Here is a 25652-nt window from a genome sequence, read left to right on the forward strand (position 1 = left end):
CCAAAATTCACTTGAGATATTACAAGTGTGCTAGTGTTCCCTGAATAGTGAAACCAATAGGAAGCTGGGATACAATGAACCAATAGAAATATAGATTTTAAGAGTTATCTTATTGATCATTTCAGAAGCCATGGAAATAGAAGAAAAAAAGAGTTAGACTAGGTAGAATGAGCTTTGGTTCTGCATATGTTCCAATACTAGCTGCTGTGGTCATGTGGCTGCTTTTGCTCCATAAGGATAACATTTATCACATTTAACTGTGAGTAATATAACATGATCTAGTTATGTGTACCTTTTATTGTTCTTATTTGAGTATTAAACCAGGAAATTTTAAACTACTTTTTGTTATATCTTTTTGTTTACTTAAAATGTTCTTTAGGGCAGAGAACCAGTTGTTAGTTTATTTGAATTGCACCACTACTTAGAGGAGTGGTATAGTGGAAGGACTAGTTGGTGGTCAGGAGATCTGAGTTTAAATACACTAATAGACTTCTAGTGTAAAAATCTGTATTATAGCTAACTGTGTTGGTCTCTTGCTTTCTTAGGAGAATGTAAATTCTATGAGAGTAGAAAGTGTTCTATCTTAACTTTTTGTTTCTTTCAATGCTTAGCATAGTGCTAAGCAGAATAGGTATGAAACAAAACTTACTGTTATGGTCTTTGTTTTATTATATCATGGTTTCGGTTTTGTCGCTTAACTAGCTATGTGACACTGGTAATTAAATCGCCTCATTTGGCCTCAAATGCTTCATTTGATAATTGAAGGTGCTGAGCAAGGGAATGGCAAGAACTTTGACTATGGAGTGAGAGGTTGTGATTTAGCCATTTTTCAGTCATGTCCAATTCTTTGTGGCCCCATTTGAGATTTTCTTGGCAAAGAATCTGGAGGGGTTTGGCATTTCCTTTTCCAGCTCATTTTTCAGGCAAGTAAACTGAGGCAAACAGGGTTCAATGTGAGCCTGGATTTGAAATCAGGAAGATGAATATATGGGTCACAGGGAATAGGGAGTGATACGGATACCAAAAAGAATGTCAGTCACATTTTTTAAAACTGGAGCTCAATGGCCTATGGTACCAATCTGGGCCTTTCAGAAGGACCTTGGGCAAGTCGTTCCTTAAAGCTTCTTAATCCAAGTTTCCTTATCTTTAAAATGAGAGGGTTGAAATAGATAATCTTAGAACCTCTTTGTAGCACTAGATATAAAAACCAATGACTAGATAGTCTCTCATATTATTTCCAAAGCCAAGTGATTCATTGGCTTTCTCTCTAGGACATCTTTCTCCAGGCTATAGCTAGATTTCATTTTTGTCTCTTTTGATTGGACAGGACATGAAGAGATTTCAATGCCAGAGTCAGGAATTGGAGCAAAAGCTGGTGTCAAAGGAGCAGGAGCTGGAACAGCTTGTGCAGAAGCAGAAACAGGTATTTCACACCATTGCCTCCAAAATAACACATAGATTCATTCTATTACACTCCCCTACCTCTCTCATCTGGGGCCATGCACTTCAGGTAAAAAAAAAATTCTGGAAGATTCTATTTAGCTGTCAAAATGAAAGTCTTTGAAATCACAGGTAACCAAGTGAACACTATTTCTCTAATTCCAGGATTTCCCATGAGAAGATATTAGGTATTATCCTCCCCCCCCACTTAATTTTTTTTCTTTTTTCTTTTGAACTTAACTATCATTAATAAGCATGAAGATTTTTACTATATAAAAAACAGAAGAGGATTATATATAGTATTGTGAATTTTTATTATATGTGAATTTTCATATATAATTTTCATTATATTTTCATTATACTTTTTATAGAATATATTAAATTTAGTAGAAAAGATCTTTTTTTGTTTTTAGAACTTTTTTCTATAAAACAATACAATAGTGCTAGCAGAATCACATTGTGGTCTGTCTCTTTATGAATTCTTTTTTTCTTCAATTTTTAAAAATGTTACTGACCTTCTTTTTGATATCCCTATCACTCCCTACTCTCCCTGACCCATAGAAGCCTTCCCTTATAACAAATGATCATATTTTGATCAAACAACTAGATGTTACAATGATCCAGAGTCAGGAAGACTTTTATTCCTGTGTTCAAATTTGGCCTCAGACACTACTTGTCTTTATTTGACTCTGGGCAAGTCACATAACCCTATTTGCTTCAGTTTCCTCATCTGTAAAATGAGCTGGGAGAAGGAAATGGCAATCCAAGAAAACCATAAAAGGAGTCACAATCAGACACGAATGAAAAATGACAGAATAACAACAAAAATAGTCAAGCAAAAACCTTGCTCATGTCTGAAAATTCATGTCTCATGCTTATAGAATGATCTACCATCTCTGTGCCAAGAGAGGGTTGGTATTCTTTATCAACAGTTTTTTTAAGTCATGATTGTTGATTGCATCAAATTGTTCTGTATTCCTTCAGAGTTGTTTCTTCTTATGTAATTTTGGTCACCATGTAAATCATTCTGATTCTGCTCAGTTCACTCTTTATCAGTTCATATCAGTCTCAGAATTCTCAGAATATATCATAGTCATCATTTCTTTTGGTGAAATAACATGCCATGGGGGGAACTAGTTGGCACAGTGGATAGAGCATGGGCCCTGGAGTCAGGAGGACCTGAGTTCAAATCTGGCCTCAGCCACTTAATAATTACCCAGCTGTGTGATCTTGGGCAAGTCATTTAACCGCATTACCTTAAATAAATAAAAATTTAAAAAACAGAATGCCATAGAATTTTTATAAAATATTTTATTCAGTCCTTCTCTAATTGATAAATACCCTCTTTTTGGTGACCACAAAAAGTGTTGCAATAAATATTTTTATAACTATATGCCTTTTCTCTCTGTTTTTGACTTCTTTATGATTTATGCCTAATAGTGAAAACCAGGAGTGCACTCTAGAATGGTTAGAATAATTCACATTTTTACTAGGTAACATTAGTGTTTGTTCTATTACACAGTGCCACCAAAAATCACCATTTTCCTTTTTTGTCATCTTTGACAATCTGATGTATAGAGTTGTTTTAATTTACATTTAATTCATTATTAGTGAGTTGGAACATTTTAAAAAATCTCTTTGTTAGTAATTTTCATTTCTTCTTTTTGTTTGACTTCTTATCTATTGGGTAATGACTCCTATTGTATATTTGCATACAGGGTTCATATAAGTCTTCTCAAATCAATTTGAAACATCTAATAGATATTTGATTGGATATTAGAAAATAGTAATAGAATGTCATAGGCTCTGACAAGTTGTCCAGATGGGAGAATATAGAGGGAGAAGAGAAGATTAAAGAAAGGAGAAGAGACCCTTGGGGGATACCCACAATTATTGAGCATGACCTGGAAGAAGATCTAGCAAAGGAGTCTGAGAAATAGTGATTATTCAGGTAGACAGAGAACCAGGAGAGAACAGTATCTTGAAAACTTGGAGAGTAGAGAATATAAGAGGGAGAAGGACAGTGTCAAAGGCTTCAGAGAGGACAAAAAGGAATAATGAGATTCCCTTTATATCTTGGATATCAAATCTTTATCAGAGAAATTTGATTCAAAAATTTTTCTCTCCAGTTAAATGCTTCCCTTCTTACTTTATCTTTACTTATCTTGCTTATGCAATTTTTCAATTGTATATGTTTGTATTGTTCAAATTACCTTTTCTGGTCACCTCTGATTCTGTTTAAGAATTCTCCCTTTAGTTGTAGTTATAAAAGATATCTCCTTTCCTTCTCTAATGTGTTTATAGGGTTTTTTTTTGGGGGGGGGATATTTAGCTCATGAGTACATTTGAGAACTTATTGTGATATAGCATGTAAGCTGTGAGTCTAAATTTAATTTCTCCTCAGCTTTTCTAGAAGAGTTTGCAGAATAGAAAGCCCTTACCCTAGGCTATTTCCCTAAATTTACACAGAGAAACTTCTATATATAGATTTTTTTTTTAACACATTGCTCCATGCTTTGTAAGAAAGATGCCTGAAAGACCCTGGAGGAAAAACATCCAGTTACCGTATCTAACAGCCAATTTTTCTGGTAGAGACTCTAGCCACATTCAAACTGAATTTGAGACTGCTATCACTTACTCAGGCTATAGGATTCTTAAAAATAAGTTGGTCCTGATTAAAAAAATAAACAACATTAATAACAGAAATCGTATGCCTACATTAAGGGATACAGAAAAGGCTTTAAATGAAATATATCAAATTTCCCTAAAATATTCAGAAATAAATAGAATATTGTTACCAATATTTGTTTTACTTTGAGAACCCTAGGAATTTAGGCATTGGCTTCTAACCTTATCAATCAATTGAAACTTTTTTTCCAAACTTAAAAATGATCTCTTTATTGCCAAACCAAATGCCCTTTTCTTAGTCCTCAAACTCCTTGTCTTCTTTGTAGCCTTTGACACTGTCTATCTTCTTCTTCTCTTAGATATGTTCTTTTCTCTAGGCTCTCTCATGTTTCTCTTCTTACTTGAATGACCATTTTTTCTCAGTCTCTTTTGTAAGATCTTCATCCAGGTCATGCCCACTAACTGTGGTGTCTCTCAAAGGTCTGTCCTTTGTTCTCTTTTCTTCTTCTATACTATATTGCTTGGTCAACTCCCATGGATTCAGTTATTCCCTTTTTACTTCTAATTAAATGTCTATTGAACATCTCAAACTCAATGTCCTTTAGGTGTATGTCCAAAATAGAGCACATTATCTTTCTTCTCAAACTTTTCCCTCTCCCAAGCTTCCTTATTACTCTCAAGGGCAAATTTCTCAGGTTCACAACCTCATTGTCATCCTCAGCTTCTCACTAACACTTTTATAAGTGCTCTTCCCTCCATTTACACAGCCTCTACTCTTTAATTCAGTGATACCACTATCAGGCATGGATCCCAAAACGGTAAAAGATAGAGAGAAAGAGGGGCAGCTAGGTGGCACAGTGGATAGAGCACTGGCCTTGGAGTCAGGAGTACCTGAGTTCCAATCTGGCCTCAGACACTTAATAATTACCTAGCCCTGTGGGCTTGGGCAAGCCACTTAACCCCATTGCCTTGCAAAAACTAAAAAAAAAAGATAGAAAGATATAAACTCAGAAATCCTTATCATAATATATTTTCTTATAGCAAAAAAATAAAGTTGATGTCTATCGGGTGGGGCAGAGTTGAACAAATTATGGTATAAGAATGCAATAGAATGTTATTGTATGATAAGAAATTATGAAAGATATGTATTTAGAGAGACTTGAGCAAGTTTAAAGGAACTGATTCACAACAAAAACAAAATTTAGATAAAATATAGTGTCTGTGACATTGTAAACAAATTTTGAAAGACTTAATGATGAAGCATATTTCCCACCTCTTGGGTGAACTAGAGGTACAGAATGAGTTATATACTCTTTGACACATCCAATATGTGAATTTGTTTTTGGGGAGAGAGGGATTTCCAGGGATAGGAATGGTTGACCTTGAGTGATACAAGAAAGAAGGAGAAAAAAAAGAAATGAGTATCAATGAAACATTAAATATAAGAAGAGAACAAAGAGGAAACAGAAAAGCTTGGAAGTGTTGGTATATTGTGTTAAATTTTACATATGCATACACATTTAAAATCCAAGCTGTGCATAAAAGAGATTCACAGTTTCTGTTCTTTGTATGTGGGAAATGTTTGTGTTTGTCAATATTAAGTTCATGATATAAAAAGAAAATTAAAAATAAAAGAAGTGTGATATACCTTCTAAGTGTAGTCTGTAATTTTGAGTTTCATAATAAGCTATGTATTTAGAATATTTAAAGGTTAAAAAAACATTTTTAGTAGGAAAAATAAGTCAGTTTGGCCAAAGTTTCTAGCATTGTATATTTAGTCAAGTAGGTCTTACAAATACCTTTATCTAAAGTTTTCTATGACCTGGAAAAGTAAACTTGGAAGGGTAGGGAAAAAACAATAAATCTTAGAGCAGAAGAACTGTGTTTGAGTCCATATTCTGCCCCTTACTGTGTGTCTGGCAAAGGCACAGATGGGGTGAGAGGACAGGGAAGGTCCACAGAAAAAGAATGTTGTCCAACTGCTTAATTTGCCTTATCTCCAATTGGAAACATCTCTACCCTGGACAGACCCAAACACAATCTGTCAGTGCTTCAGTTTGAATGGTGAAAAGCTATTTATAGTGGCACCATCCAATTCTCTTGGAAAGCCTTGCTAGTGCAGACCAGGATGATGCTTGGAGCTCTCAGGGAAAGGTCTGTGCAACTGATTTCCAGGTCAAAGAGAGAATGTATCAGATAATAACATTTAGAGTCAAGGGATTATTTGAGTTCTGTGTTTCCCCAACAGTTAGCACAAAGCCTGGGTGTGAGTGTGTGTGTGTGTGTGTGTGTGTGTGTGTGTGTGTGTGTGTGTGTATTTATATTTACATAGAAAGCCCTTAAAATGATTACTCTTGACTCAAAAGGCTCTATGTATATGTATATAGTAATCACTTAATAAATGATTATTGATAGACTAACTCAAAAGATATGTTTACATATGTGTATTATATATAGTAAGCACCGTGTTTATTGATTGACTCAAAAGATTAAATATATATGTATATAGTAAGCACTTAATAAATGCTTATGGATAAACTGACTCAAAAGACTATATGTATATATATGTATATATATACATACATATATATATATATATAGTAAGCACTTAATAAATGTTTATTGATAGACTGACTCAAAGACTATAGGATCATAGTGTCAGAGCTGGAAGTTGATTGTTTCATCTTATCTCATTTTATAGTTAAGGAAAATGAAGGCCACCCAGTGACAGAACAAGGCTTTGGGCCCATTTCCTGCTTTTCCATACATCTGACTAAAGCAGGATGATTTGGATGCCCTGGTGCCTGTATGCTCTCACTTGTGTACTCCTACCCTAACAGTTGTTTCATTTTTATCTTTGCATCTCCAATGCAGAGAACAATATCTGGTATATAGTACAGAATTAATAAATGTTTCTTTGAATGAATGAATTGAATAGTTACCTTATATAGTCATGTATAAAAGATACAAAAACAAAATAGTTGTGGTTCTCAAGGGATTTATTCTAATCTTGAAAGTAGGGAAGGTAAGACCACAGGCACCAAAAATATTAAGGGAAAGTATGTACAAGGTCATTTCAGGGAAGATGGACAGAAACAACCTGAAGGGATTAGGATTGGCTTTCTGGAAGAGAGGGCCCTTGAGCAGAACTTAATTTTTTAAATTTATTTTATTTTTAATTTATGGAATAAAACAAGCATTTACATAACAGTGTACTTTTTTAAAGAAAGATGACTGCCCATGAAACTGCAAATCTTTTATGTACAACTTACTATTCCTTTTAAATATATAGCAAAGTTATCATGTAAATTGCTTTTTTCCCCCTTCTCTCCCCCACCCTAAAGATGACCATCATCAGACACCAGTAGGGGGGTGTGTGTGTGTGTGTGTGTGTGTGTGTGTGTGTGTGTGTGTTTGTGTGTGTGTACTTCTCTAGATGCAGATAACTTCTTTCTTCAAATGTCCTTTGTAGTTAATTTGAACTTTGAAGGAATTCAGGGATTCCAAGGAGAGGAGGCAGAACACTCTGGGTATGTGGGACAAGTTACTTTGAAGGCCCTGAGTCAGGGTATGGAGTGTTATGTGCAGTGGACAAGTTATGAAAGGTGATGGAATGCTACTGTTCTATAAGAAATGATGATCTTAAGGAAAACTGGATAGACCTGAACAAAATAATGAAGAATGAAATGACCAAAACCAAGAGAATATTGTATATAATAATAACAATATTGTCTTAAAAACAACTTTGAGCAAATAAATCATTTTAATTATTATAAAGACCCCACGTAATTACAAATGACCTATAAAAGAATCCAGAAAAAGAAATCAGTAAACCAAAGTATGTATAGAATGACTTTACATACATATACACCCATACTTGCTTGAATCTTCTGGTAGCCATGTCTAGGATGGAGTAGGGGAGAGAAGAAAAAAATGGGGGAAAAATTGATAGCTTTAGTATATATTTAAAAGGAATAGCAAGTTGTTCATAATAAATTTGTATTTTCATGCTATTTTAATATGCCTTATTATAGAAATGCTTGTTCTATTTCATAAATTAAAAATAAAATTAAATAAATTAGCAATGAACAAATCTGACTGATAGGAAGAGTGCATGAAGTTGACTAACATGTCAGAAGCTAAGAAAGGAGGCCAGGGTCAGATTGTGAAGGGCTGTAAAAGCCAAACTGAAAAGTGTGCATTTTCTCCTAGAGATAAGAGCAAATTCTTGCATCTTCTTGAGCAATGGAATGGCATTGTGAGGACCATGCTTTGGGAATATCAATTTGGCAGCTGGGTGGAAGATGGATTGGAGAGGGAAGAGACTAGAGACCAGGGAACCAACAGGGGGATGCTGCAGCTGTCCAGGTGGCAGATGAAGGCTCAAACCAGGGTGGTTATGGTGCCAGAGGAGAGGAGAGGAGAGACATTGGCTGAGCAGAAACAACATGACTTAGCAACTGTTTGAAAATGAGGACTGAGGAAGAGGGAAAAGTCAAGGGTTAATTAATGCTAGTGGAAAGGGCACCTTGTTCTTTGCAGTGGACTGGGGCTATTGCCTTTTTCCTTTCTTCTTTATCACTCTTGTAAATGAAGTTTTTGCCAATTAAATTTATCTATTAAATGAATGATGGCAATGCTATTTAATTACTAAATGTTTGCCTAATTACCCAAGAACCCCCAAGGAATCTTCCAGAACTCCTTGTTATTCTCATCCTTCTCTCTCTTCCACCAGCTGCATTAGACCATTTTTTATAATATATATTTTAGTTGTATAATTCCTTGTCCAGTGAAAGGGTTAAAAATATACAGATAGTCTACTGGTAGAGAAAAAAAATCTAAGGATGACATTTCTGTGATATCTTATTGTTTATAAAGGAGGTAGAAAAATTGGTATTCAGATTATTTTGCACTGCATTTTCTATATTAGAAGTTAATACATCAGGGGCAGCTAGATGGAGAGGTATATAGAGCACCGGCCCTGGAGTCAGGAGGACCTGAGTTCAAATCCAGCCTCAGAAATTTAATAATCACCTTGTGACCTTGAGCAAGTCACTTAACCCCATCACCTTGCAAAAACAAAAACCAAAAAGAAATTACTAGATCATCAGTGCTTTATTCATAAAGCACTGTGCTTAGTAATGGGGATACAAATAGAAAAATCAGTCCTTCTCCCAAGGAGCTCTCATACTTATGAAGGAGACAACCCAGATGGAAGGTTTCAGCTAAAGGTCACAGAGTTGGTGAGGGGCAGGTCTGGGATTGAACCCAGGAGAGCCGGGTGTAGTGAAAAGGGAACTTTCGTAGAATCAGAAGACCTGAGTTTGTATCCTACACTCACTAGCTGTGGGATTCTGGGAAAATCACTTAACTTTTTTGTCCTCAGTTTCAGTTATAAAACAATGATAATAACACTTGCTTAACATCATGAGGTTGCTATTAGGAAAACTTAAGTATTATATAAATGTGAATTATTAGTATTATTGTTATCCAAATTCAATATTTTTCTCCTCTTGCCACTGTAAGTGGTTTAAGGATTCCATAATTTATAACTAGAAATCTATTGCCTAGCAGTATGACTTTTGACAAGTCACTTAACCCATGGTCTTAAATTAATAAAGTTTAAAAAAGAACTAGAAACTTAGTTCAGATACCTCATTTTGGGACAGCTAGGTGGTGCAGTGGATAGAGCACTGACCCTTGAGTTCGCTGTACTGAGTACCTGAGTTCAAATCTGGCTTCAGACACTTAATAATTCCCTAGCTGTGTGACCTTGGGCAAGTCACTTAACCCCATTGCCTTGCAAAAACAAAAAGAAAAAACCCAAATACCTCATTTCATAAGCAAAATGAGAGCCAGAAAGATAGCAGTGATTTGCCCCAGATCACTCAGGTAGGATTATAGACAGCCAGAAAAGATTTCAGAACTTCTAGTCCAACTCTCTCATTTTATAGATGTGGAAACTAAGACCCAGGAGGTGAAGGAATTTCCTCAATGTCACACAGGTAATAGGAAAGGATTCAAACCTAGGAAATCCATTACTCATTCCAGGATACCTCTCTTTACATATATTTTGCTTGACCTGTTGGAACTGCTTCCTAAGCAGTGTTTTTGGTTACCCACCAGGCTCCTCTAGATGAAAGTAAGTGAGATTATTTAATTTAAAGAAGAGAAGGCTAAAGAAGAGGATTTAATATAACTATTCAAACCTAAGGAGGGTGGTTTTGTGAGAAATGACCCCTAATTGTTCTCAGCCCCGATTTACTCAGTCTTTCCTAGACACAAGGGAATAGATGAAAGAATCTCTTTCTTACATGAAGATATGGGTAATAGAATAATCTGAGCAAATAACAAGGGGAGGGGGAAGGCTTGAGAATGTCCTTCTGTTTGGGTGGGGGGGGCAGCAGGGAGGCTGAGATTGTTTGACTGACTTGACTTTTCTCCTGACCTCTGTCATCCTCTTCTAGCTGGAAAGTCAGTTCATGACCCTCAACAATGATAAGTATGAAACCAAAGTGGAGAACACTAAACTTAAACACACCAATGAAGAACTGATCAAGGAATTGGAGAAGACCTCAAGAGAGCTCCAGTTGGCCCAGCTACAACTGGAGAGCCTGCAGAAAGAGGCTTGCAAGCTTCAGGAGGAGAAGGAGATGTGAGTGGCGAGCTATGGACAATTCATATCTCCTGGCCTTGGATTACATCTCACACGCCAGGGCACCTTGACTTATACTTCCATCAAAAGTTTCCTCTCTTGTGTCTTGTAGAATGTATCCCCTTTTTTCTGCTTTCCAAGATTAGAACTCATTATCTGATCAAAGTATGACTATTTGTGAATTAATGTTTTACCTTTGATGAAACATAAAGCCTTAACTAGGAGTTTGCTGGTGCCCAGTCTCATTGTCATATTCAAAGGACGAGCTGATTGTTAAATGCAGTAAGCAGCAAATGCTACCATCAGCAAATGCTCCCAGTCAGCGATTGATTTCTTTTTCTGTTCATTATCTAGACTTTGAAAAGTGATAGAAAATATTAATAATGCAGATTAGACTTAGTTATCCCTTCCATATCCCATCCACAGTGCCCCTACAATCTGAAAAATCCATGTAAATTTTTTTGACCTTCCCTTCATACCAGACAAGAAATTTGAATTATTTTTATCTTTCATGAGATGTTATTGTAAAATTTGGGTTGATATTACACAATAATATACATATATTCTGTGCTTTTCTGAATTTCTAAACTTTTTCTGTGTTATCTGTTGACCTTTTCATGTCATCTATGGCTTCTGAAAAACTCTAAAAATTCCCATTCAATTTCTTATGCTGACTCTGAATATATTGAAACCATTGGTAAAATCACAATATGGAACAAATAATTGTATGGCCTGCAGGCATTGTTAAACATTTATTAGCAAACCCCCAACCTTAATCCAAGGTGGTATGAAATGAAATTGAAATGAGAATCATAAGATGGAAGTTCTAGTTTCAATTTTGCTGTGGGGGTTTTGCATTCCTAAGGTGAAATCTTAGATTGAGAAAGCAGGTCATTATGGCCTTTATATGAGAGTTCATGGTGCAGTGAAATGATTATTGGAGTCAGAGTCAAGAGAATCTTGACTCTTCTGGACTAGTTCTGTCATTAACTAGCTGTGTGATCTGGGACAAATTATGTGACCTCCTCCAGCTTTAGTGCCCTTTCTATAAAATGCTATGGTTGACAAATGTCCCTTCCAGTCTTTTTTGTAGTGCTAAATCTATTATCCAAAGAACCTTCATCCACTTTCAATCTTCTTCCTGCTTACTCACCTGCAGCTTAAATTTCAATCAATGAGTATCTGAATCTTTTAGGCAGAGGAGTAGAAGGGTCACACCTGTGCACTGAGAACTAGAGGATGGATCAGAGAAGGAAGAAAGTGAAGGCAGGAAGATGAGTTAGGCTACTATTCTAATGGTTTAGGCAAGAAAGAAAGAGAGCTTGAATTAGATGGTGACAATGTGACTAAAGGGGAGGAGACATGTGATACACACTTAGATAATTTCTTTATTATTTTGTAAATCCCTTGGATCAGAGACCAGCTTTCTCAGTGCTTAACTCAAGACTTAGTTTATATAGTTAATCCTATGATTTTTGCAGAAGCAATGTATGGCTGTTAGAGGTGGATTATAAGGAAAACAGTTTGAATTGTGGTGCTTGGAGAAGACTTGAGAATCACCTGCTCTTCCTATTTAATGATAAACAAGGGGAATATAAAGTAGCAAAGCCTTCTGCACATGACTCAAGAAACTTAAAGTTAAAACATACAAAAGATATATAAATCCAATAGAAAAAATATCTAATGAAGACATGATTCAAATTTGGAGGTAGCATCAGGGATCATCTAATTCAACTCAAACCCCCCAAAGCATCCACTCCACAACATCTTGACAAGTATTCATTTGAATTGTTATGTCATTTCGTGGACAGCTAGGTGACCAAGGGGCTAGAGCTCTAGGCCTTGAGTCATGAAAATCTGAGTTCAAAGGAGCCTCAGACTTACTAGCTATGGGACTTTGGACAAATCTTTTCACCTTTATTTACTCAGTTTCCTCACCTGAAAATGGGAATAATAAATAGTATCTACTCCTCAGAGTTGTTGTGATGATGAATTGAGATATTTTCTAAAGTACTTAGCTCATTTTAAGTATTTCAATATTGATTGAAACAAATAAGAAGGGAAACTACATAAACTCTCTTGACTCTCAACACTAATTGTCTTTCCCTTCTGCTTTCCTCAAAAATTAGTTCACTGATACCAAGTCATTATTGCCTTCTAGCTCATATGCACCATGGTTTCACCTGGAGGCAACCCATGGCCCTGGAAAATTATCAAGAGATGGTTAGACTTCATGGGGAAGGGGGCATCCAGAATTAATGACTGGTTGATGTCATATAACAAACCTGGGATGATGCTGAAGATGATCATTTGTGAAGGAGTTGAGATCAGAGTGAGGAATCTTTTCTCTCCTCTTTCCCTTCTACTCTTCTTTCTTCTCCTTCCCTTTTTCTCCTATAGATCTTGATATTTGTATTTAATAACTCATAAATGGATATACTCTTCCTTTTTAGTTATTTATTTAGCTATCCCAATAGACATCTTCAATATCACAATTTTCGCCCATGAAAGTCAGTTTCTTTCCTTTTTATTTTTTTATATCTTCAGCTGTTGGCTCAGTGCCTGCCAGTGGGCCACAGTACATTAGATAATGTGATAATGAGGAAGCAGGCAGGTGCACAGACTCTTTTTGGAGAGCCTGGGCTTAAGGTTTCTGCAGATATTTTTTCCCTTGATTTGCTTTTTAGTAGAATATTGTCCTCCAGGCAAGACCTCGCTGGGGAGAGGGGTTCAGGAGGCTTGAGAAGGAGTCAGAAGGAAAGGTGGAGGGTAAAAGCCTTCCTAAGCATGGAATAGATCAGAGCAAAATCCTCAAGATAGGCAGATATTTGGGAACCCAATTTGGATAATGAAAAATACATTGCTTTCCCCTCAAGTTCAAATTTAATATCATTGGTAATAAAACATTTGGAATTTCCAGCTCTGCAGGATACAGGAAAGTTTTGTTACATAATTAGGATTATCTGAGGTGAGCTAGAATTTGATTTATTTACTATTGTGGCACATCAACTCTATAATTATTGCGTAATTAGAGTGGGGAATTCTAGAGGGATTATGGGGATGGGGGGAAGACTCACTCCATGTAGACCTCCAAAGGAATCAAGTTATTATCAGCTTGGTAGGGAACGTTGGTAGGGTTTACAGATACTTTCACAGTTCTCTCCCCTTTCCATCACTTTTTTTTCCTGCCACCCCATGCTTTCTCACCAGTGTCCTGTTATTGGCCTTAATGCAGAGAGAGTGAAGGGACCTATTCTGCACCATCTACACTACCTGGATGAGGATTGTTACATTCTGTATTTATATTAATAAATGAATGAAAAAGAATGCATTCATCACTCACAAAGCAATAATGCACTGTGCTAAGTATGGGGCTTACAGATAAACATAGACCCTGCTCTCAAGGGGCTTATATTTAAATAGGGACAGATAACACATAAAGAAGGTTTTAGGTGCAGATGGAAAGATCCCGTGGTACCAGGGTACAGAGACCAAACAGAGGATAATACATCCTCTTTAATGTCATTTCCATTGATAATTCTCTCAGTTTCTGATCTTGGACCATTGAGAGTAGCAAGCATTTTGATAAGTAAAAACTTTTTTTCTGAATTTTCTGTAGATTCAGTAGTTCTGGCTGGAGTATCCACAGATGCAATTGCCAGAGCACATCTCTATATCTTCTAGACAACTGTAGGAACTCTATGAACCCAATTATAAAATATTCTTCCTGGTAATAAAGGCTAACCCAAATAATTGAGAAAATATTAATTACTTATAGGTAAGCCACACCTAATAAAAACTATAATATGACCTAAATTAATTTACTTATTCACAGTCATACCAAACAAAATATCAAAGTATTACTTTGAAGAGCTAGAAAAAAATAACAAAATTCACGTGTTAGCCCAAAAAAGTGGGAAGGAAGGGGACTTAGCAGTATTAGATCTCAAAATATACTACAAAACAGTCATGAAATAGTTTGTTGGTAGGTTAAAAAAATAGAGGTTGTTTAGTGGAACAAATTAAGAACATAATATTAAAAAGCAAGTGAACACAATAATCTGATGTCCTTTAAAATCAAAGATCCCAGGAACTAGGATAAAGATTCAATATTGAACCAAAAGTGCTGAGAAAAATGGAAGACAGAGTCAGAAATTAGGTTTAGATACATATCTTATGTCAAGATAAGTTCCAAATGGATCCATGGCTTTGATATAAAACAAATCATAAACAGAACAGAGGAGTAATGAAAAGAAAATGTGGATTGGCTCCATGAATTGGGTGATTTTTTTTTGTCTTTCATTTTCAAAGAAGACCATGGCATCAGGGATGTGATGCCATGACAAGCACATGAATTAGATTTCAGTGAGGGGGTACTGGGCTAAATCACCAGCTTTACTTTCTCCTCTGGAGCCATCTGAGTCCAGTGGCCAGATATGAATCAGGATGACTGGATGTGAGGCAAGCAGGGATAAGTGACTAAACAAGGTCACACAGTAAGTATGAAATGTCTGAGGCTGAATTTGAACTCCTGTACTTCTGACTCCAAGGTCAGTGCTCTATCCACTGTGCCACCTAACTTCCTCCTATGAATAGGGAAAGAGTTCTTGACCAAGAGATAGGGAGGATTGCAAAAGATAAAATGGACAATTTTGATTACATAAAATTTTTAAGTTTTTGATAAAAAAAAACAAATGCAGCTAAGATTAGAAGGGGACCGCAGTTAACTAGGGAAAATTTATTTTGTGACAAAAATTTTTAATGAACGAGAACTAGATATCATAGTTCCCACCTCCACAATGAGAAGGAAGAAGATTTTTCCTATTCTAGCCTGGGACCAAGCTCAATAAGCATTTTAAATTTAATTTCTTTGTGCCAGGCACAATGCCAATTGTTGGAGATACAAAGGCAATTATCAGAAGATGACTTAGTGAAGAATTGTATTGGCACTTAATCAGAAAAAAAAAGGAAGGAGAAAAAGTCTCCTTTTTTTCCTCCTTAGTCCCTAAGAAGGTTGAATAACCCTGTCAGACTAGAGCAGAGTTCTCTTTAGATCTTAAAAACAAAGTTATGTTTACAATCAGGGGCAGCTTGGTGGCACAGTGGATAGAGCACTGGCCTTTAAGTCAGAAGGACAGGAGTTTGAATCCAGCCTCACACACTTGACTCTTATTAGCTGTGTGACCTTGGGCAGTCACTTAACCCTGATTGCCTCATATCCAGGGCCTGGACTCAGAGGACTTTGGAGAAGAAAGTGAGGCTGATGACTTAGCTCAGTACCCCCTCACTCAAATCCAATTCGTGTGCTCATCATGGCATCACCTCCCTGATGTTATGGCCTTCTTCAAAAATGAAGGACAGACATTATGTTTAACAATCTCCTAAATTGATTTAGAGCATCTCTTTCTCTGGCTCAAATCCTATCATTTGTCACGGTACATTCTCCATTATGTTCACATTTTTTATTCCTTTGGGAAGGGTTCATATGTAAGTCTGACTTCTTCAGTGTGTCCACTTTCATTTTGCTTATTGCAACTCACAAACTCTGTGGTTTCCTTTATTCCAGGGAAGTATACCGAGTGACCGAAAGTTTGCAGAGGGAAAAGACAGGACTTATGAAACAATTGGATTTCTTAAGGTAAGTCTAGAGCTAGTCTTTGTATTTGTGTGTGTGTGTGTGTGTGTGTGTGTGTGTGTATGTGGAGAGAGAGAGAGAGAGAGAGAGAGAGAGAGAGAGAGACTGATTATAAACTACATTCTAGATAATTCAGTTTGGAAGTACTATTCCAATATCCAATAGCCTAAAATCACAGAACCATAATAGTTTGGGTCTTTTCCCCTCTTATTTTATTTTTTTCTCATTAACATTCAGTTTTTAAAATTCTCTTTCTCCTTCTTTGAGAAGGCAAGCAATTTGATATAGATTATCATTATCCATTTGCAAACATCCAAGATCAATTTCCATATTCACTGTGTTGCAAAAAAAAGATAAAAAAAAGTAAAAGTAAAAAATAGCATACTTTGATCTGCATTCAGACTCAGTTATTTCTCTGGAGTGTATAATATTTTTCCTTAAAAGTTTGTCATAATTGTCTTAGATCATTGTATTGTTGAGAACAGTGAAGTCTTTCATCATTGGTCATTGTAAAATATTGCTCGTTTCCAATATTCTCCTGGTTCTGCTCACTTCACTTTGCATCAGTTCATCTATGTCTGCCAAGGATTTTCTGCACAATAGTATTCCATCACAATATTATATCATAACTTGTTTAGTCATCCAACTGGACAAGAATCAAGTATATTAAAGATCATTGTTTTCCAACTGATGCTCTGTGCGTAAATGTAAGCAGAGTGTTGTTAAGGGGTTCTAATTTAATCTGGTCTATTGTTCTATTCACTACCCCTACCCCTTTCAAAATTCATCCTCTGACATTTGAGTTTATGTTGCCTTATTATTTATTTATCTCTTACTGATACTTTTAAAAATTTTTCCTCCCTTTCCTTGCCCCCACCTATTTCCCTCTCTGGTTTAATATTTTTTCCCTAGACCTTTTTGTGTGTATTCAATTCTCATTTGCTAGTTCAGATGTAAGATTCATATGATGCCCATTCTCCCTTTACCATCCTCCATGTTTGTATAGTCTTTACCTCGTATAACCTGATTATGTGATACAGAGACTTCCTTTTCCTTCTTCTTCTGTTGTCTCATATATTCACTTTTCTTTAGACAATCACAATAGAACAAAACTACCCTAGGCCTTCAGTTTGTCTCATTTATCTCCTCTATGATCTTTGATAACATTAAGGTTCAAGAAGAACCCCACAAAGAGTAACCCCTTAAAGAGTAAGTCCTTAAAGTTTCTAAGTCACTCTGATCTTTTTGTCAGGAATGTTGGAAAGTCCCATATTCTATTAAAACTTTCTTTCCTTCCCTATAAAATTATATTCAGTTTTTTCAGAACAGATTATTAATCTCTGTATTTTAATTTTACATTTTATAACATCATATTTCAAGATCAAAGATCACAGATCTCTCTAGAGTGGTAGCTGCCAATCTTACGTGATTCTGCTTGTGGTTCCATGGAACTTGAACTCTTCTCTTGCTTGTGGTAATTTTCTTTGACCTGGAAGTTATGAATTTTGACTGTGACATTGCTCGAAATTTTCATTTTTGAGTTTCATTTAGGATGTGACTGGTGAAGTCTTTCTAGTTTCACTTTGCCCTCTGGTTCTAACATATCCAGACAGTTTTCATTAGTCATTTCTTAAAATATGGTATCACGTGTTTTTTTAAAATCATGAATTAGATTATCTTTCCTTCATCTGTTTGCTGTATCAGTTGTTTTTTATAATACTTCAAATCATCTTCAATTTTTTCAATCTTTATTTTTGATTTCATATTTCTTACTTCCTGTGATATCAGTGATTTTTGTTTGATCTATTCTGATTATCAAGGGTTTCATTTTCCCTGGTAAGGCTTACCAACATCTGTCAGCTATTAGTCTTTCCTTCCATTTAGCATCTGTTACTACATTTCTCTCACAAACCTTTCATAATCCTTGTTCCCAAGCCATCCTCTTCTCTGAGGCTCTACATTTAAGTATTATAGTGTCATTCCTTTCTTTCCAATTTTCCTTCTAGATGACTCTTAACATAATATATCTTCATAGTATTTAGCATCATCTTCTGATTACTCATATCTCTAACTTCAGTTCTTGATTTCAAATTTAGTGTCTGGTACTATTTTTCCCCACATTCTTTGATGGGATCAAGCTCCATTTGATCCTGATCATCCTTTCCTGACTTTCAGTTGCTGACTTTCCTTAGTATGTCTATATCTAGAATCCTAGGAGATTTCAGTGTCCTTAGATTCAGAGCCCTATAGGTGACTTTCCCTGATCAAGGTGGGGAGGGATAGATGAGGAGGGAAGAAGGGGTTCTTTTTTTTTTTGATCAAGGTATTGCCTCCTATATGTCTCCTGGGACTTTCTCTGATCTGAGTTCTATTGTGTTCAACTCTTCTTCCCCTGGGATTTCTGAGTCAGAGCACTTTTGCTTCTGGATCCTATGGGGCCCTCTTGGTCAGGGCTCTATGGATATTGCCCCTGGGTTTTTCAGATAAGGGCAAGTTTGTGAGCTCCATGCTGGGGTTTTCTGATCTGGAACCCTATGTTCCTGATGGGGTTTTTTTTGGCAAGAAACATCTTTCAGGAGCTTCTGATTATTTTGTTATTGCTGTTGTTGCTCTGTACTAGACCAAATGAATATAGTGAATTTTCTCTTATGTGGTTTTTGGCCATTGTTCCATATGATGCTCCTTTTAGATCATTTTGAGAAAGTCAGATTCCTGTTTCATTAGGAGATCATCTTTTGATTCATCTTTATTGGTTAGCTATGAAATCTTTTACTTGAAAACATAATTGAGTCACAACATCTAGTGGTTCAATGTTCTGAATTTTAAGCATGAGTTAAATATAATGTATTTCAGATTTGTACCATTCAAGAAATGATTCAAGCCTTCTTAATAAGAAGCAAATATGGAAGAGAAAGGGCAAGGTTTTAGCAAAATTAAGGGTGATGGTTGGGGGAAATAGCAGCAATAACTTATTATTTTGGAAACCTTTGATAAAAAAAGCAGAACAAGATGTACAAGGACATCACTTTTGAGCTTAGCTGTGTGTTCTTTGTCTTTATATTTAGAAGAAATAAGAGGACAAACTCAGACAAACAAGAAGAAAGGAAGAGAAACTCTTGAAAAATACTGAAGAGTTTTGTTTTGTTTTTTAAATAGCAAAATATTTATATAGAAGTATATCACTGGAATCTTTGCAGTTACTGCACATTCATAAGCTAAAATGGTTTGATAAATTAAAATTAAAATCAGGAAACTGAGCTTTGGAGCACTATTCTGGAAGGCAGATATGGCTATTAAAGTGAGATGAACTGCTATTGACAGAAAGGACATAGATCTGGATATGGGCAAAACAGAAATCAGGGAGGAGATAGGAGAAGGAAATTATGTTGCAACTAGGGAAAGAAGGAGGCAAATACTTTTCTGACAAAAGGGGTTCACTTAATCTACTGCCTTGCAAAAAAATAAAAAAGGGTTAATTTTCCAGTGTAGCTTCCATCTCACTTTGCCTTGCTTCACTTGCTATGTATAGCAGCAAAATTTTGTTTGACTAATAGTGAGTGACAGAGGAAGTGTACAAGCAGAAGAGATGAGATGTAGTAGCAATAAAAGATAGCAGACTAGTAGGATCTAGAAATTAAGAGGATATGGGACATAATCTCTTGGACACTGTACAGTTGAGTGGAAAGTCAGAAGAATCAAAGGGAAAAGAAGAAGTAAGGTGGTAAGCAAGGCTAAAAAACTTTTCTCTCTAAATTGGTCTTGCCCTTGGCTTATGATAACTTCTGAACAAGCAATGAATGAGTCATGGTGAAAGAAAAAGTTGGAGGTCCATGTCATGGGTAGGATAATGAACAAAAAAAGCACTAGATACAAGAGCTTCAGTTTGTACCTGGTCCCAAGAACATGCCTCTATTGCAAAGAGGAAGGGTCTAGTTTTAAGTCCAGAGGTCAGATCCATCACACTAGATGGGTCCTATACTTGGTCTGAATCAAACATCTTCCAGGAAAATTATTGAATTGACTATATTGCTTTATCTATTCAGACGAGGTGTAGTAACAGGGGAAGAGGAAAAGGGGGCACTGGATTGTGCCTTTCTTAGAACTCTTGGATTTGAAGCATCCTATATTCTATTTGAAGGAACTTTGGGAATCAAACTATACTGTAATTTGGTTTTTTATTATTTATTGTTTATTATTTTACTTTCATATAAAAGCATTAAAATACTGCATACAGTAACTGAGCATTCCTGTGGCAATGCATACTTTTGAAGAAATGATCTACTAAAACTCCACTGACTATATAAACAGAATATATTTCCTTTATTGATTATAGTTAAATATCCAAGACGCATCACAAATTCCAAGTTTAGTATGAACAAAAAGAAGCTCTCAGTAGCTCTCAAAAGCCAAACTTTTTAAATAAAAAGATGGAATGCATATTACAGGAAAAACAAAGCAAAAATGTTCAGAATATTAATTAGGCTATACAACACTCAGCCCATATAATACTCATTAAAGGCAAACTGCTGGGACTTAGCAAGTTTTATGAAATTCTTCAGAGTATTTACAGAAAAGTAAAATACTAATAGACAATATATTATCAGAAATTTCAAAAGCAAGTAATTCAAGCCTTTCTTTGTTTTACCTTGAGGTGGCATGGTTTTCCTTAGTTTTTTCCAAGTTTAGCGATACTTAGTCTAACCATAGGCATTTTCAGTAATATCAAATTCTAGAAACACAACCAGATAAGACAGGTCTGCAGCCCTGAATCCAGACCCCCTCACTTGCACACTACTCATCACCTTAACCTTCTAATTTTCTCTCGCCAGAACCCTGAACTCTGACCTTGAGACCATCCTGGTTTCTGATATGTTCCATTCCTCTATTTTCTAGCTCTCATTGCAAGGGTGGGAATGGAGAACTCCAATCCCAGTCCCTTGTCAGGCTCTAGATTTGAAGACTTTCTTGACTGAAAACCTACTGCTTCAGTAGGAACACAACCTACTTTTTCCTGCTTCAACAAACTAAGAAAGACAATAGTAGCTCAGCACTTTATATCCATTAAGGGTCTAGGAACCAGAGCCAGGATGCAGCCTAGTACTAGACTTTAAATTCCAAGGGCTAGTGAGAGCCAAACGCATACTTTACATGTGGAAAATATTCTGGGTTGTATCATCCCCTCCCTGAATGGACTGAGGCAAAGTTATTTTCACTGATTATGAGCTTAGTCAGACTCCTGGGGACCCAAACAACAGTTTCCCTTATACCTCTGTCCTGTTCTCCTAGGTATTTGAAGAGAGATGCTGCCTTCCTTGTTATATAACTCTGGAGGGTAAGGAGGCCTGCTCAACTGTCTTAGGACTATCAAACTTCTACATCTTCCCTTTTTACCTGTAATTCAGTCATCTGGTTAAAACAAAACAAAACAAAATAAAAAGTTAAAAAAAACCAACCAAAACCTAACCTTTTCTTACTTTCTCATTATTTTTTCATTTCATTTTTTTCAACTATATTCTGTTTGATCCCTTATAGACTGAAAGAAAACAGCTCTGATAAGACTGAGAACAGCAAGGGAATGGGTATAGATTGCTCTTCTTCCATTCTACTCTTTACAATCCCTTCTCTTTCATGTAAAAGGTCCCCCTTTACCCTAGAACTTTTCCTCTCATACAGATTCCATCAGAAACCTGATTTCTGAAAAGCACTATCCCTGGTCAGTTGCTCATGTACAAGAGGCACTGTTTCCTCTTGTTCCTCTAACAATATGGGCCGGGAAGAGAACTAGACACAAATGCTCTCAGCCTATTTCTGCACCACTCACAAGCTGATTCTTATTTGTGCTTCATTCTTTGAAAATCATCAAACCCTGTCCTTGTTGTAATTGGCTCTTAATACCCTCCAATCTTTTCTCAAGGAGTTCAATACCTGGATCACAATCTTCTTCTCTAAGCTGTTCTCATACTTGGGAATTCAATTGCCATCAATATTAGGTATCTTTGAATACCCTAGCACACCCATTCATCAGTTTTCTGAACTTCCATGATCTATTTCTTCTCCCTAAGTTAGACACCTACAAGCTTGGTCTTATCCAAAACTATATTACATTTATATTTGTAAGCTCTGAAGTTCTTCCCTCTGATAACAATATCCTGTCCTATTTCGTCTTATGCCTCATTTTACCTTTTTGGAATCTCCAAGTTCTCTACTTTCCCTCTTATTCTAACCCATCACTCTTTCTCTGCCTTCAATTTTTCCCTTTACAGTCTTAACTCCATATTTGTTCCAATCATCCATTATTATCCACTCTTGAATCCCTGTCACAAATATTTACCATCTTCTACCCTTTAATCCCCACCATCTAATACTTTCCACCCATCATGCTTTATATAACCCAGGGTTGCATGCTTCTCTCCCAGTACTACTGACTGAACCTGGAGAACATTCCACAACTGGTGTCAACTGGGTCGACTACAAACTTATATTATTTAACCTCAACTGAGACTTCTCTACTTAATGGCAATTCTTTTATTCTTCCTGGTTTAATTCTTTTTTTTTTCACACCTTGTGAAATGGCTATTGAAAAAGCCTTACCTTGTCTTCTCAGACCCACTAGACTACTTTTTTTCCCTCATCAGAGGACCTTTCCTCTAACTTCTCTGAAAAAAAATGAGGTTACCCATCATCCATTACCTTTTTCCTCAAAATCCCTCTGCATCATTCCTATCCTGTTGTCCTTTATTTTCGTGTGTAATGGAGAAATTATCTCTTTTCCTTGTCAAGACCAACACTTGTAATTGTACACTTGATTTCAAGTCCTCTTATCTTTCCTCCAGGATCCTGTCCTTTCACTCACTTTCAATAATTTTCATTTTCTCTTCCTCACTTTCTTTCTTTCCTATGTTCTTCCTGTCCCTCTTTCTTTCTTTTTTTCCTCCCCCCATCTAGTCTTTTCTTACCAACTAATAACTCTCTTGCTGCTACAAATATGCCCAGGTCTCCCCATACTTTAAAATTTTTGTTTAATCCTGAAGTCCACTCAAGTCAACATTGTCCTATGTCTCTTCTCTCCAATTATAATGTTGTCTTTCTCCTAAAATTATCTTCTGTTTTCTCTGTCCTTCATGCAGTGGTCAAAGACTATCTCTTTTTTGCCTTTATATAGCTCAGCTTCTAGCACAATATATAAAGATTTGTTGAGTTGAGCTTCTCCCTTAGATCATTATTGGGTAGGGAAAATCAATCCCTAGTAAAAATTCTCAAAAGTTCTGGTAATTCTGATGATTAAAATGACTTTAAGAGATTAGCTAACCAGGGGACCCCAATCTGGAAGAAAAGAAATTTGTCTAGAATTTATTTACTTTCATAATGACTATGGGGCACAGAAAGGTTTATGAAAGTCAAGGGTCTTGAGAGTTAAAACAGATGAACAATTCCTAGTCTCATTCATCCCCTCTCCCTCTGCCTCAAAAGACCACAAGCAAACTAGCCTCTAATTTACAATCCCTAGAAAAAGAGATCCCCCCTTCTCTTGCCTCCTTTATCTCTCAGGACCTACTAGGATAGCATAGGAAGTAGTCAAAATAAATTAATGCTGTAGATGATTTTCATATATGACTTGATTTCTTGTTTTATTTTCTCTTCTGTCTTACAGGGAAAAGAACAAACATCTACGGGATGAACGGGACATGTGTTTGCAGGTAATAAATCAAGACCTCTTCCCCCAAGGAAGGGACTGCAACACATTAGTCTATCTAGAAATTGAGCTACATTGTCTATATGGCTTAAGATAGCTCCAAATTATGGCAAAGAAAATTACATTAGTTATTTTTGGTTCTAAGGGGAGGACACTATTATAAAAAGGCAGAGCAGCTAACCAAATCTGCCATAATGTCGTCCATAATCATACATCTGTTAAAAGAACCAGAGATATTTATGCTGGAAAAATCTTCAAAAGGGAACATGATCACTGTTTTTAGGTATTTGAAAGACTGTCATGTGGAAGAATAATGGATTAGATTCAGTTTGCTGCCAAAGGAAGAGATTTGCAGAAAGACAAAGGTTCATGTAAAGAAAAATTTCCTGAAAAGTTGAGGTATCCAAAAGTGACTACTTTCCCCTTAATTAGAAGTCCTTAGTCAAAAGCTGGATAACCATCTCTTGGGTATGCTGATTGTCAGCCAGGCACAATTTAGACTTGATGTTCCTCATAGGTCCCTTCTCATTCTGAAATTGTCTGCTTCTAGGAGTGTACGGCCTCAAATAGCACAAAGTGCTAGACTGACCCTAAAACCTCCCTTTTTGATTCTATTTTCTATTCAACTCTCTATGAAGGCAATGCTGTGACATCTACAAATGTGCAACTGAGTGAGGGAAGATAGGAAGGGGACCTGGGCTAACCTCAGACAGACTTACTTCCTTACAAGTAGGGAAGTCATCCCACCTTGCTTTTGTTATGTGACCTGAGGTGATGCATCATTCAACCTGCTGTAAGATAAAGGAGAATATTCCCTAACCTACTTCCTACTTTACTGGGAAGTTATAAGTAGATGTAGATACTTTGAAGAATGCACAGGCTCATAAGGATTTAGTTCTGGTATGGGCCTTTGTGATCATCTAGTCTGGGGGTTCTCAACTGATTTTTTTTTGTCATGGATTCATTTGGCAGTATGGTGAAGTCTATGGACTCTTCGGAATCATGTGTTTAAATATATAAAACAAAATACATAGAATTTCAAAAGAAATAACATACATTAAATTGAAATTCATTTATTAAAATATTCTTTAAAAATTGCCAAATGTACCAATTACCACATTTAGGAGTGGGGGGGTAGCTAGGTGGCACAGTGAATAGAGCCCACCAGACAAGGAATCAAATTCAGCCTCAGACACTTACTAACTTTGAGACTCTGGGCAAGTCAATTCAGGGGAGTGGGATAAGAGGGAGGGAGGGAGGATAGATTCATTGATTAGTCTGACTACTTCACTTAAAAAGACTGAGGTCAAGTGATTTGTCCAAACTTACAGAACCAGAAATTAAGTTTATATTTTCTGACTTGGAATCCAGGGTCCTTTCCTATCATATCACCTCTGAAGTCAAGTGCAAGTGACTTCATGCCATTTACTAGCCACATTGAGTTTGGGGTAGCTTTGTAAACTCTTCAGAGCCTCCCTTTCCTCATCTATAAAATGGGAATGGCAGTCTAGTTCCCGGATTGTTGAGGATCACAAGAGACAACATATGTTAGCATGCTATTTAAATATGAGCTATTATTATAAAACAGCTCTGCCTTGAGT

The 25652-nt window shown here is 36.3% G+C and overlaps 1 protein-coding gene across 11 annotated transcripts in view; it reads left to right on the forward strand.

Annotated features, from left to right (window-relative positions):
* The window catches only part of CRACR2A (calcium release activated channel regulator 2A), a 209110-nt gene that overhangs the window by 118087 nt on the left and 65371 nt on the right, over positions 1 to 25652 (forward strand). For all 11 annotated transcript variants that reach the window (XM_074194635.1, XM_074194634.1, XM_074194626.1 and 8 more), the window contains 4 exons: positions 1328 to 1423; positions 10536 to 10723; positions 16290 to 16361; positions 24010 to 24055. In XM_074194635.1, the coding sequence (XP_074050736.1) occupies positions 1328 to 1423; positions 10536 to 10723; positions 16290 to 16361; positions 24010 to 24055 (402 nt within the window). The remainder of the gene's footprint in view (positions 1 to 1327; positions 1424 to 10535; positions 10724 to 16289; positions 16362 to 24009; positions 24056 to 25652) is intronic.

The sequence above is a fragment of the Macrotis lagotis genome, chromosome 7 (genome assembly GCF_037893015.1).
Source record: "Macrotis lagotis isolate mMagLag1 chromosome 7, bilby.v1.9.chrom.fasta, whole genome shotgun sequence".
Classification (NCBI taxonomy): Eukaryota; Metazoa; Chordata; class Mammalia; order Peramelemorphia; family Peramelidae; genus Macrotis; species Macrotis lagotis.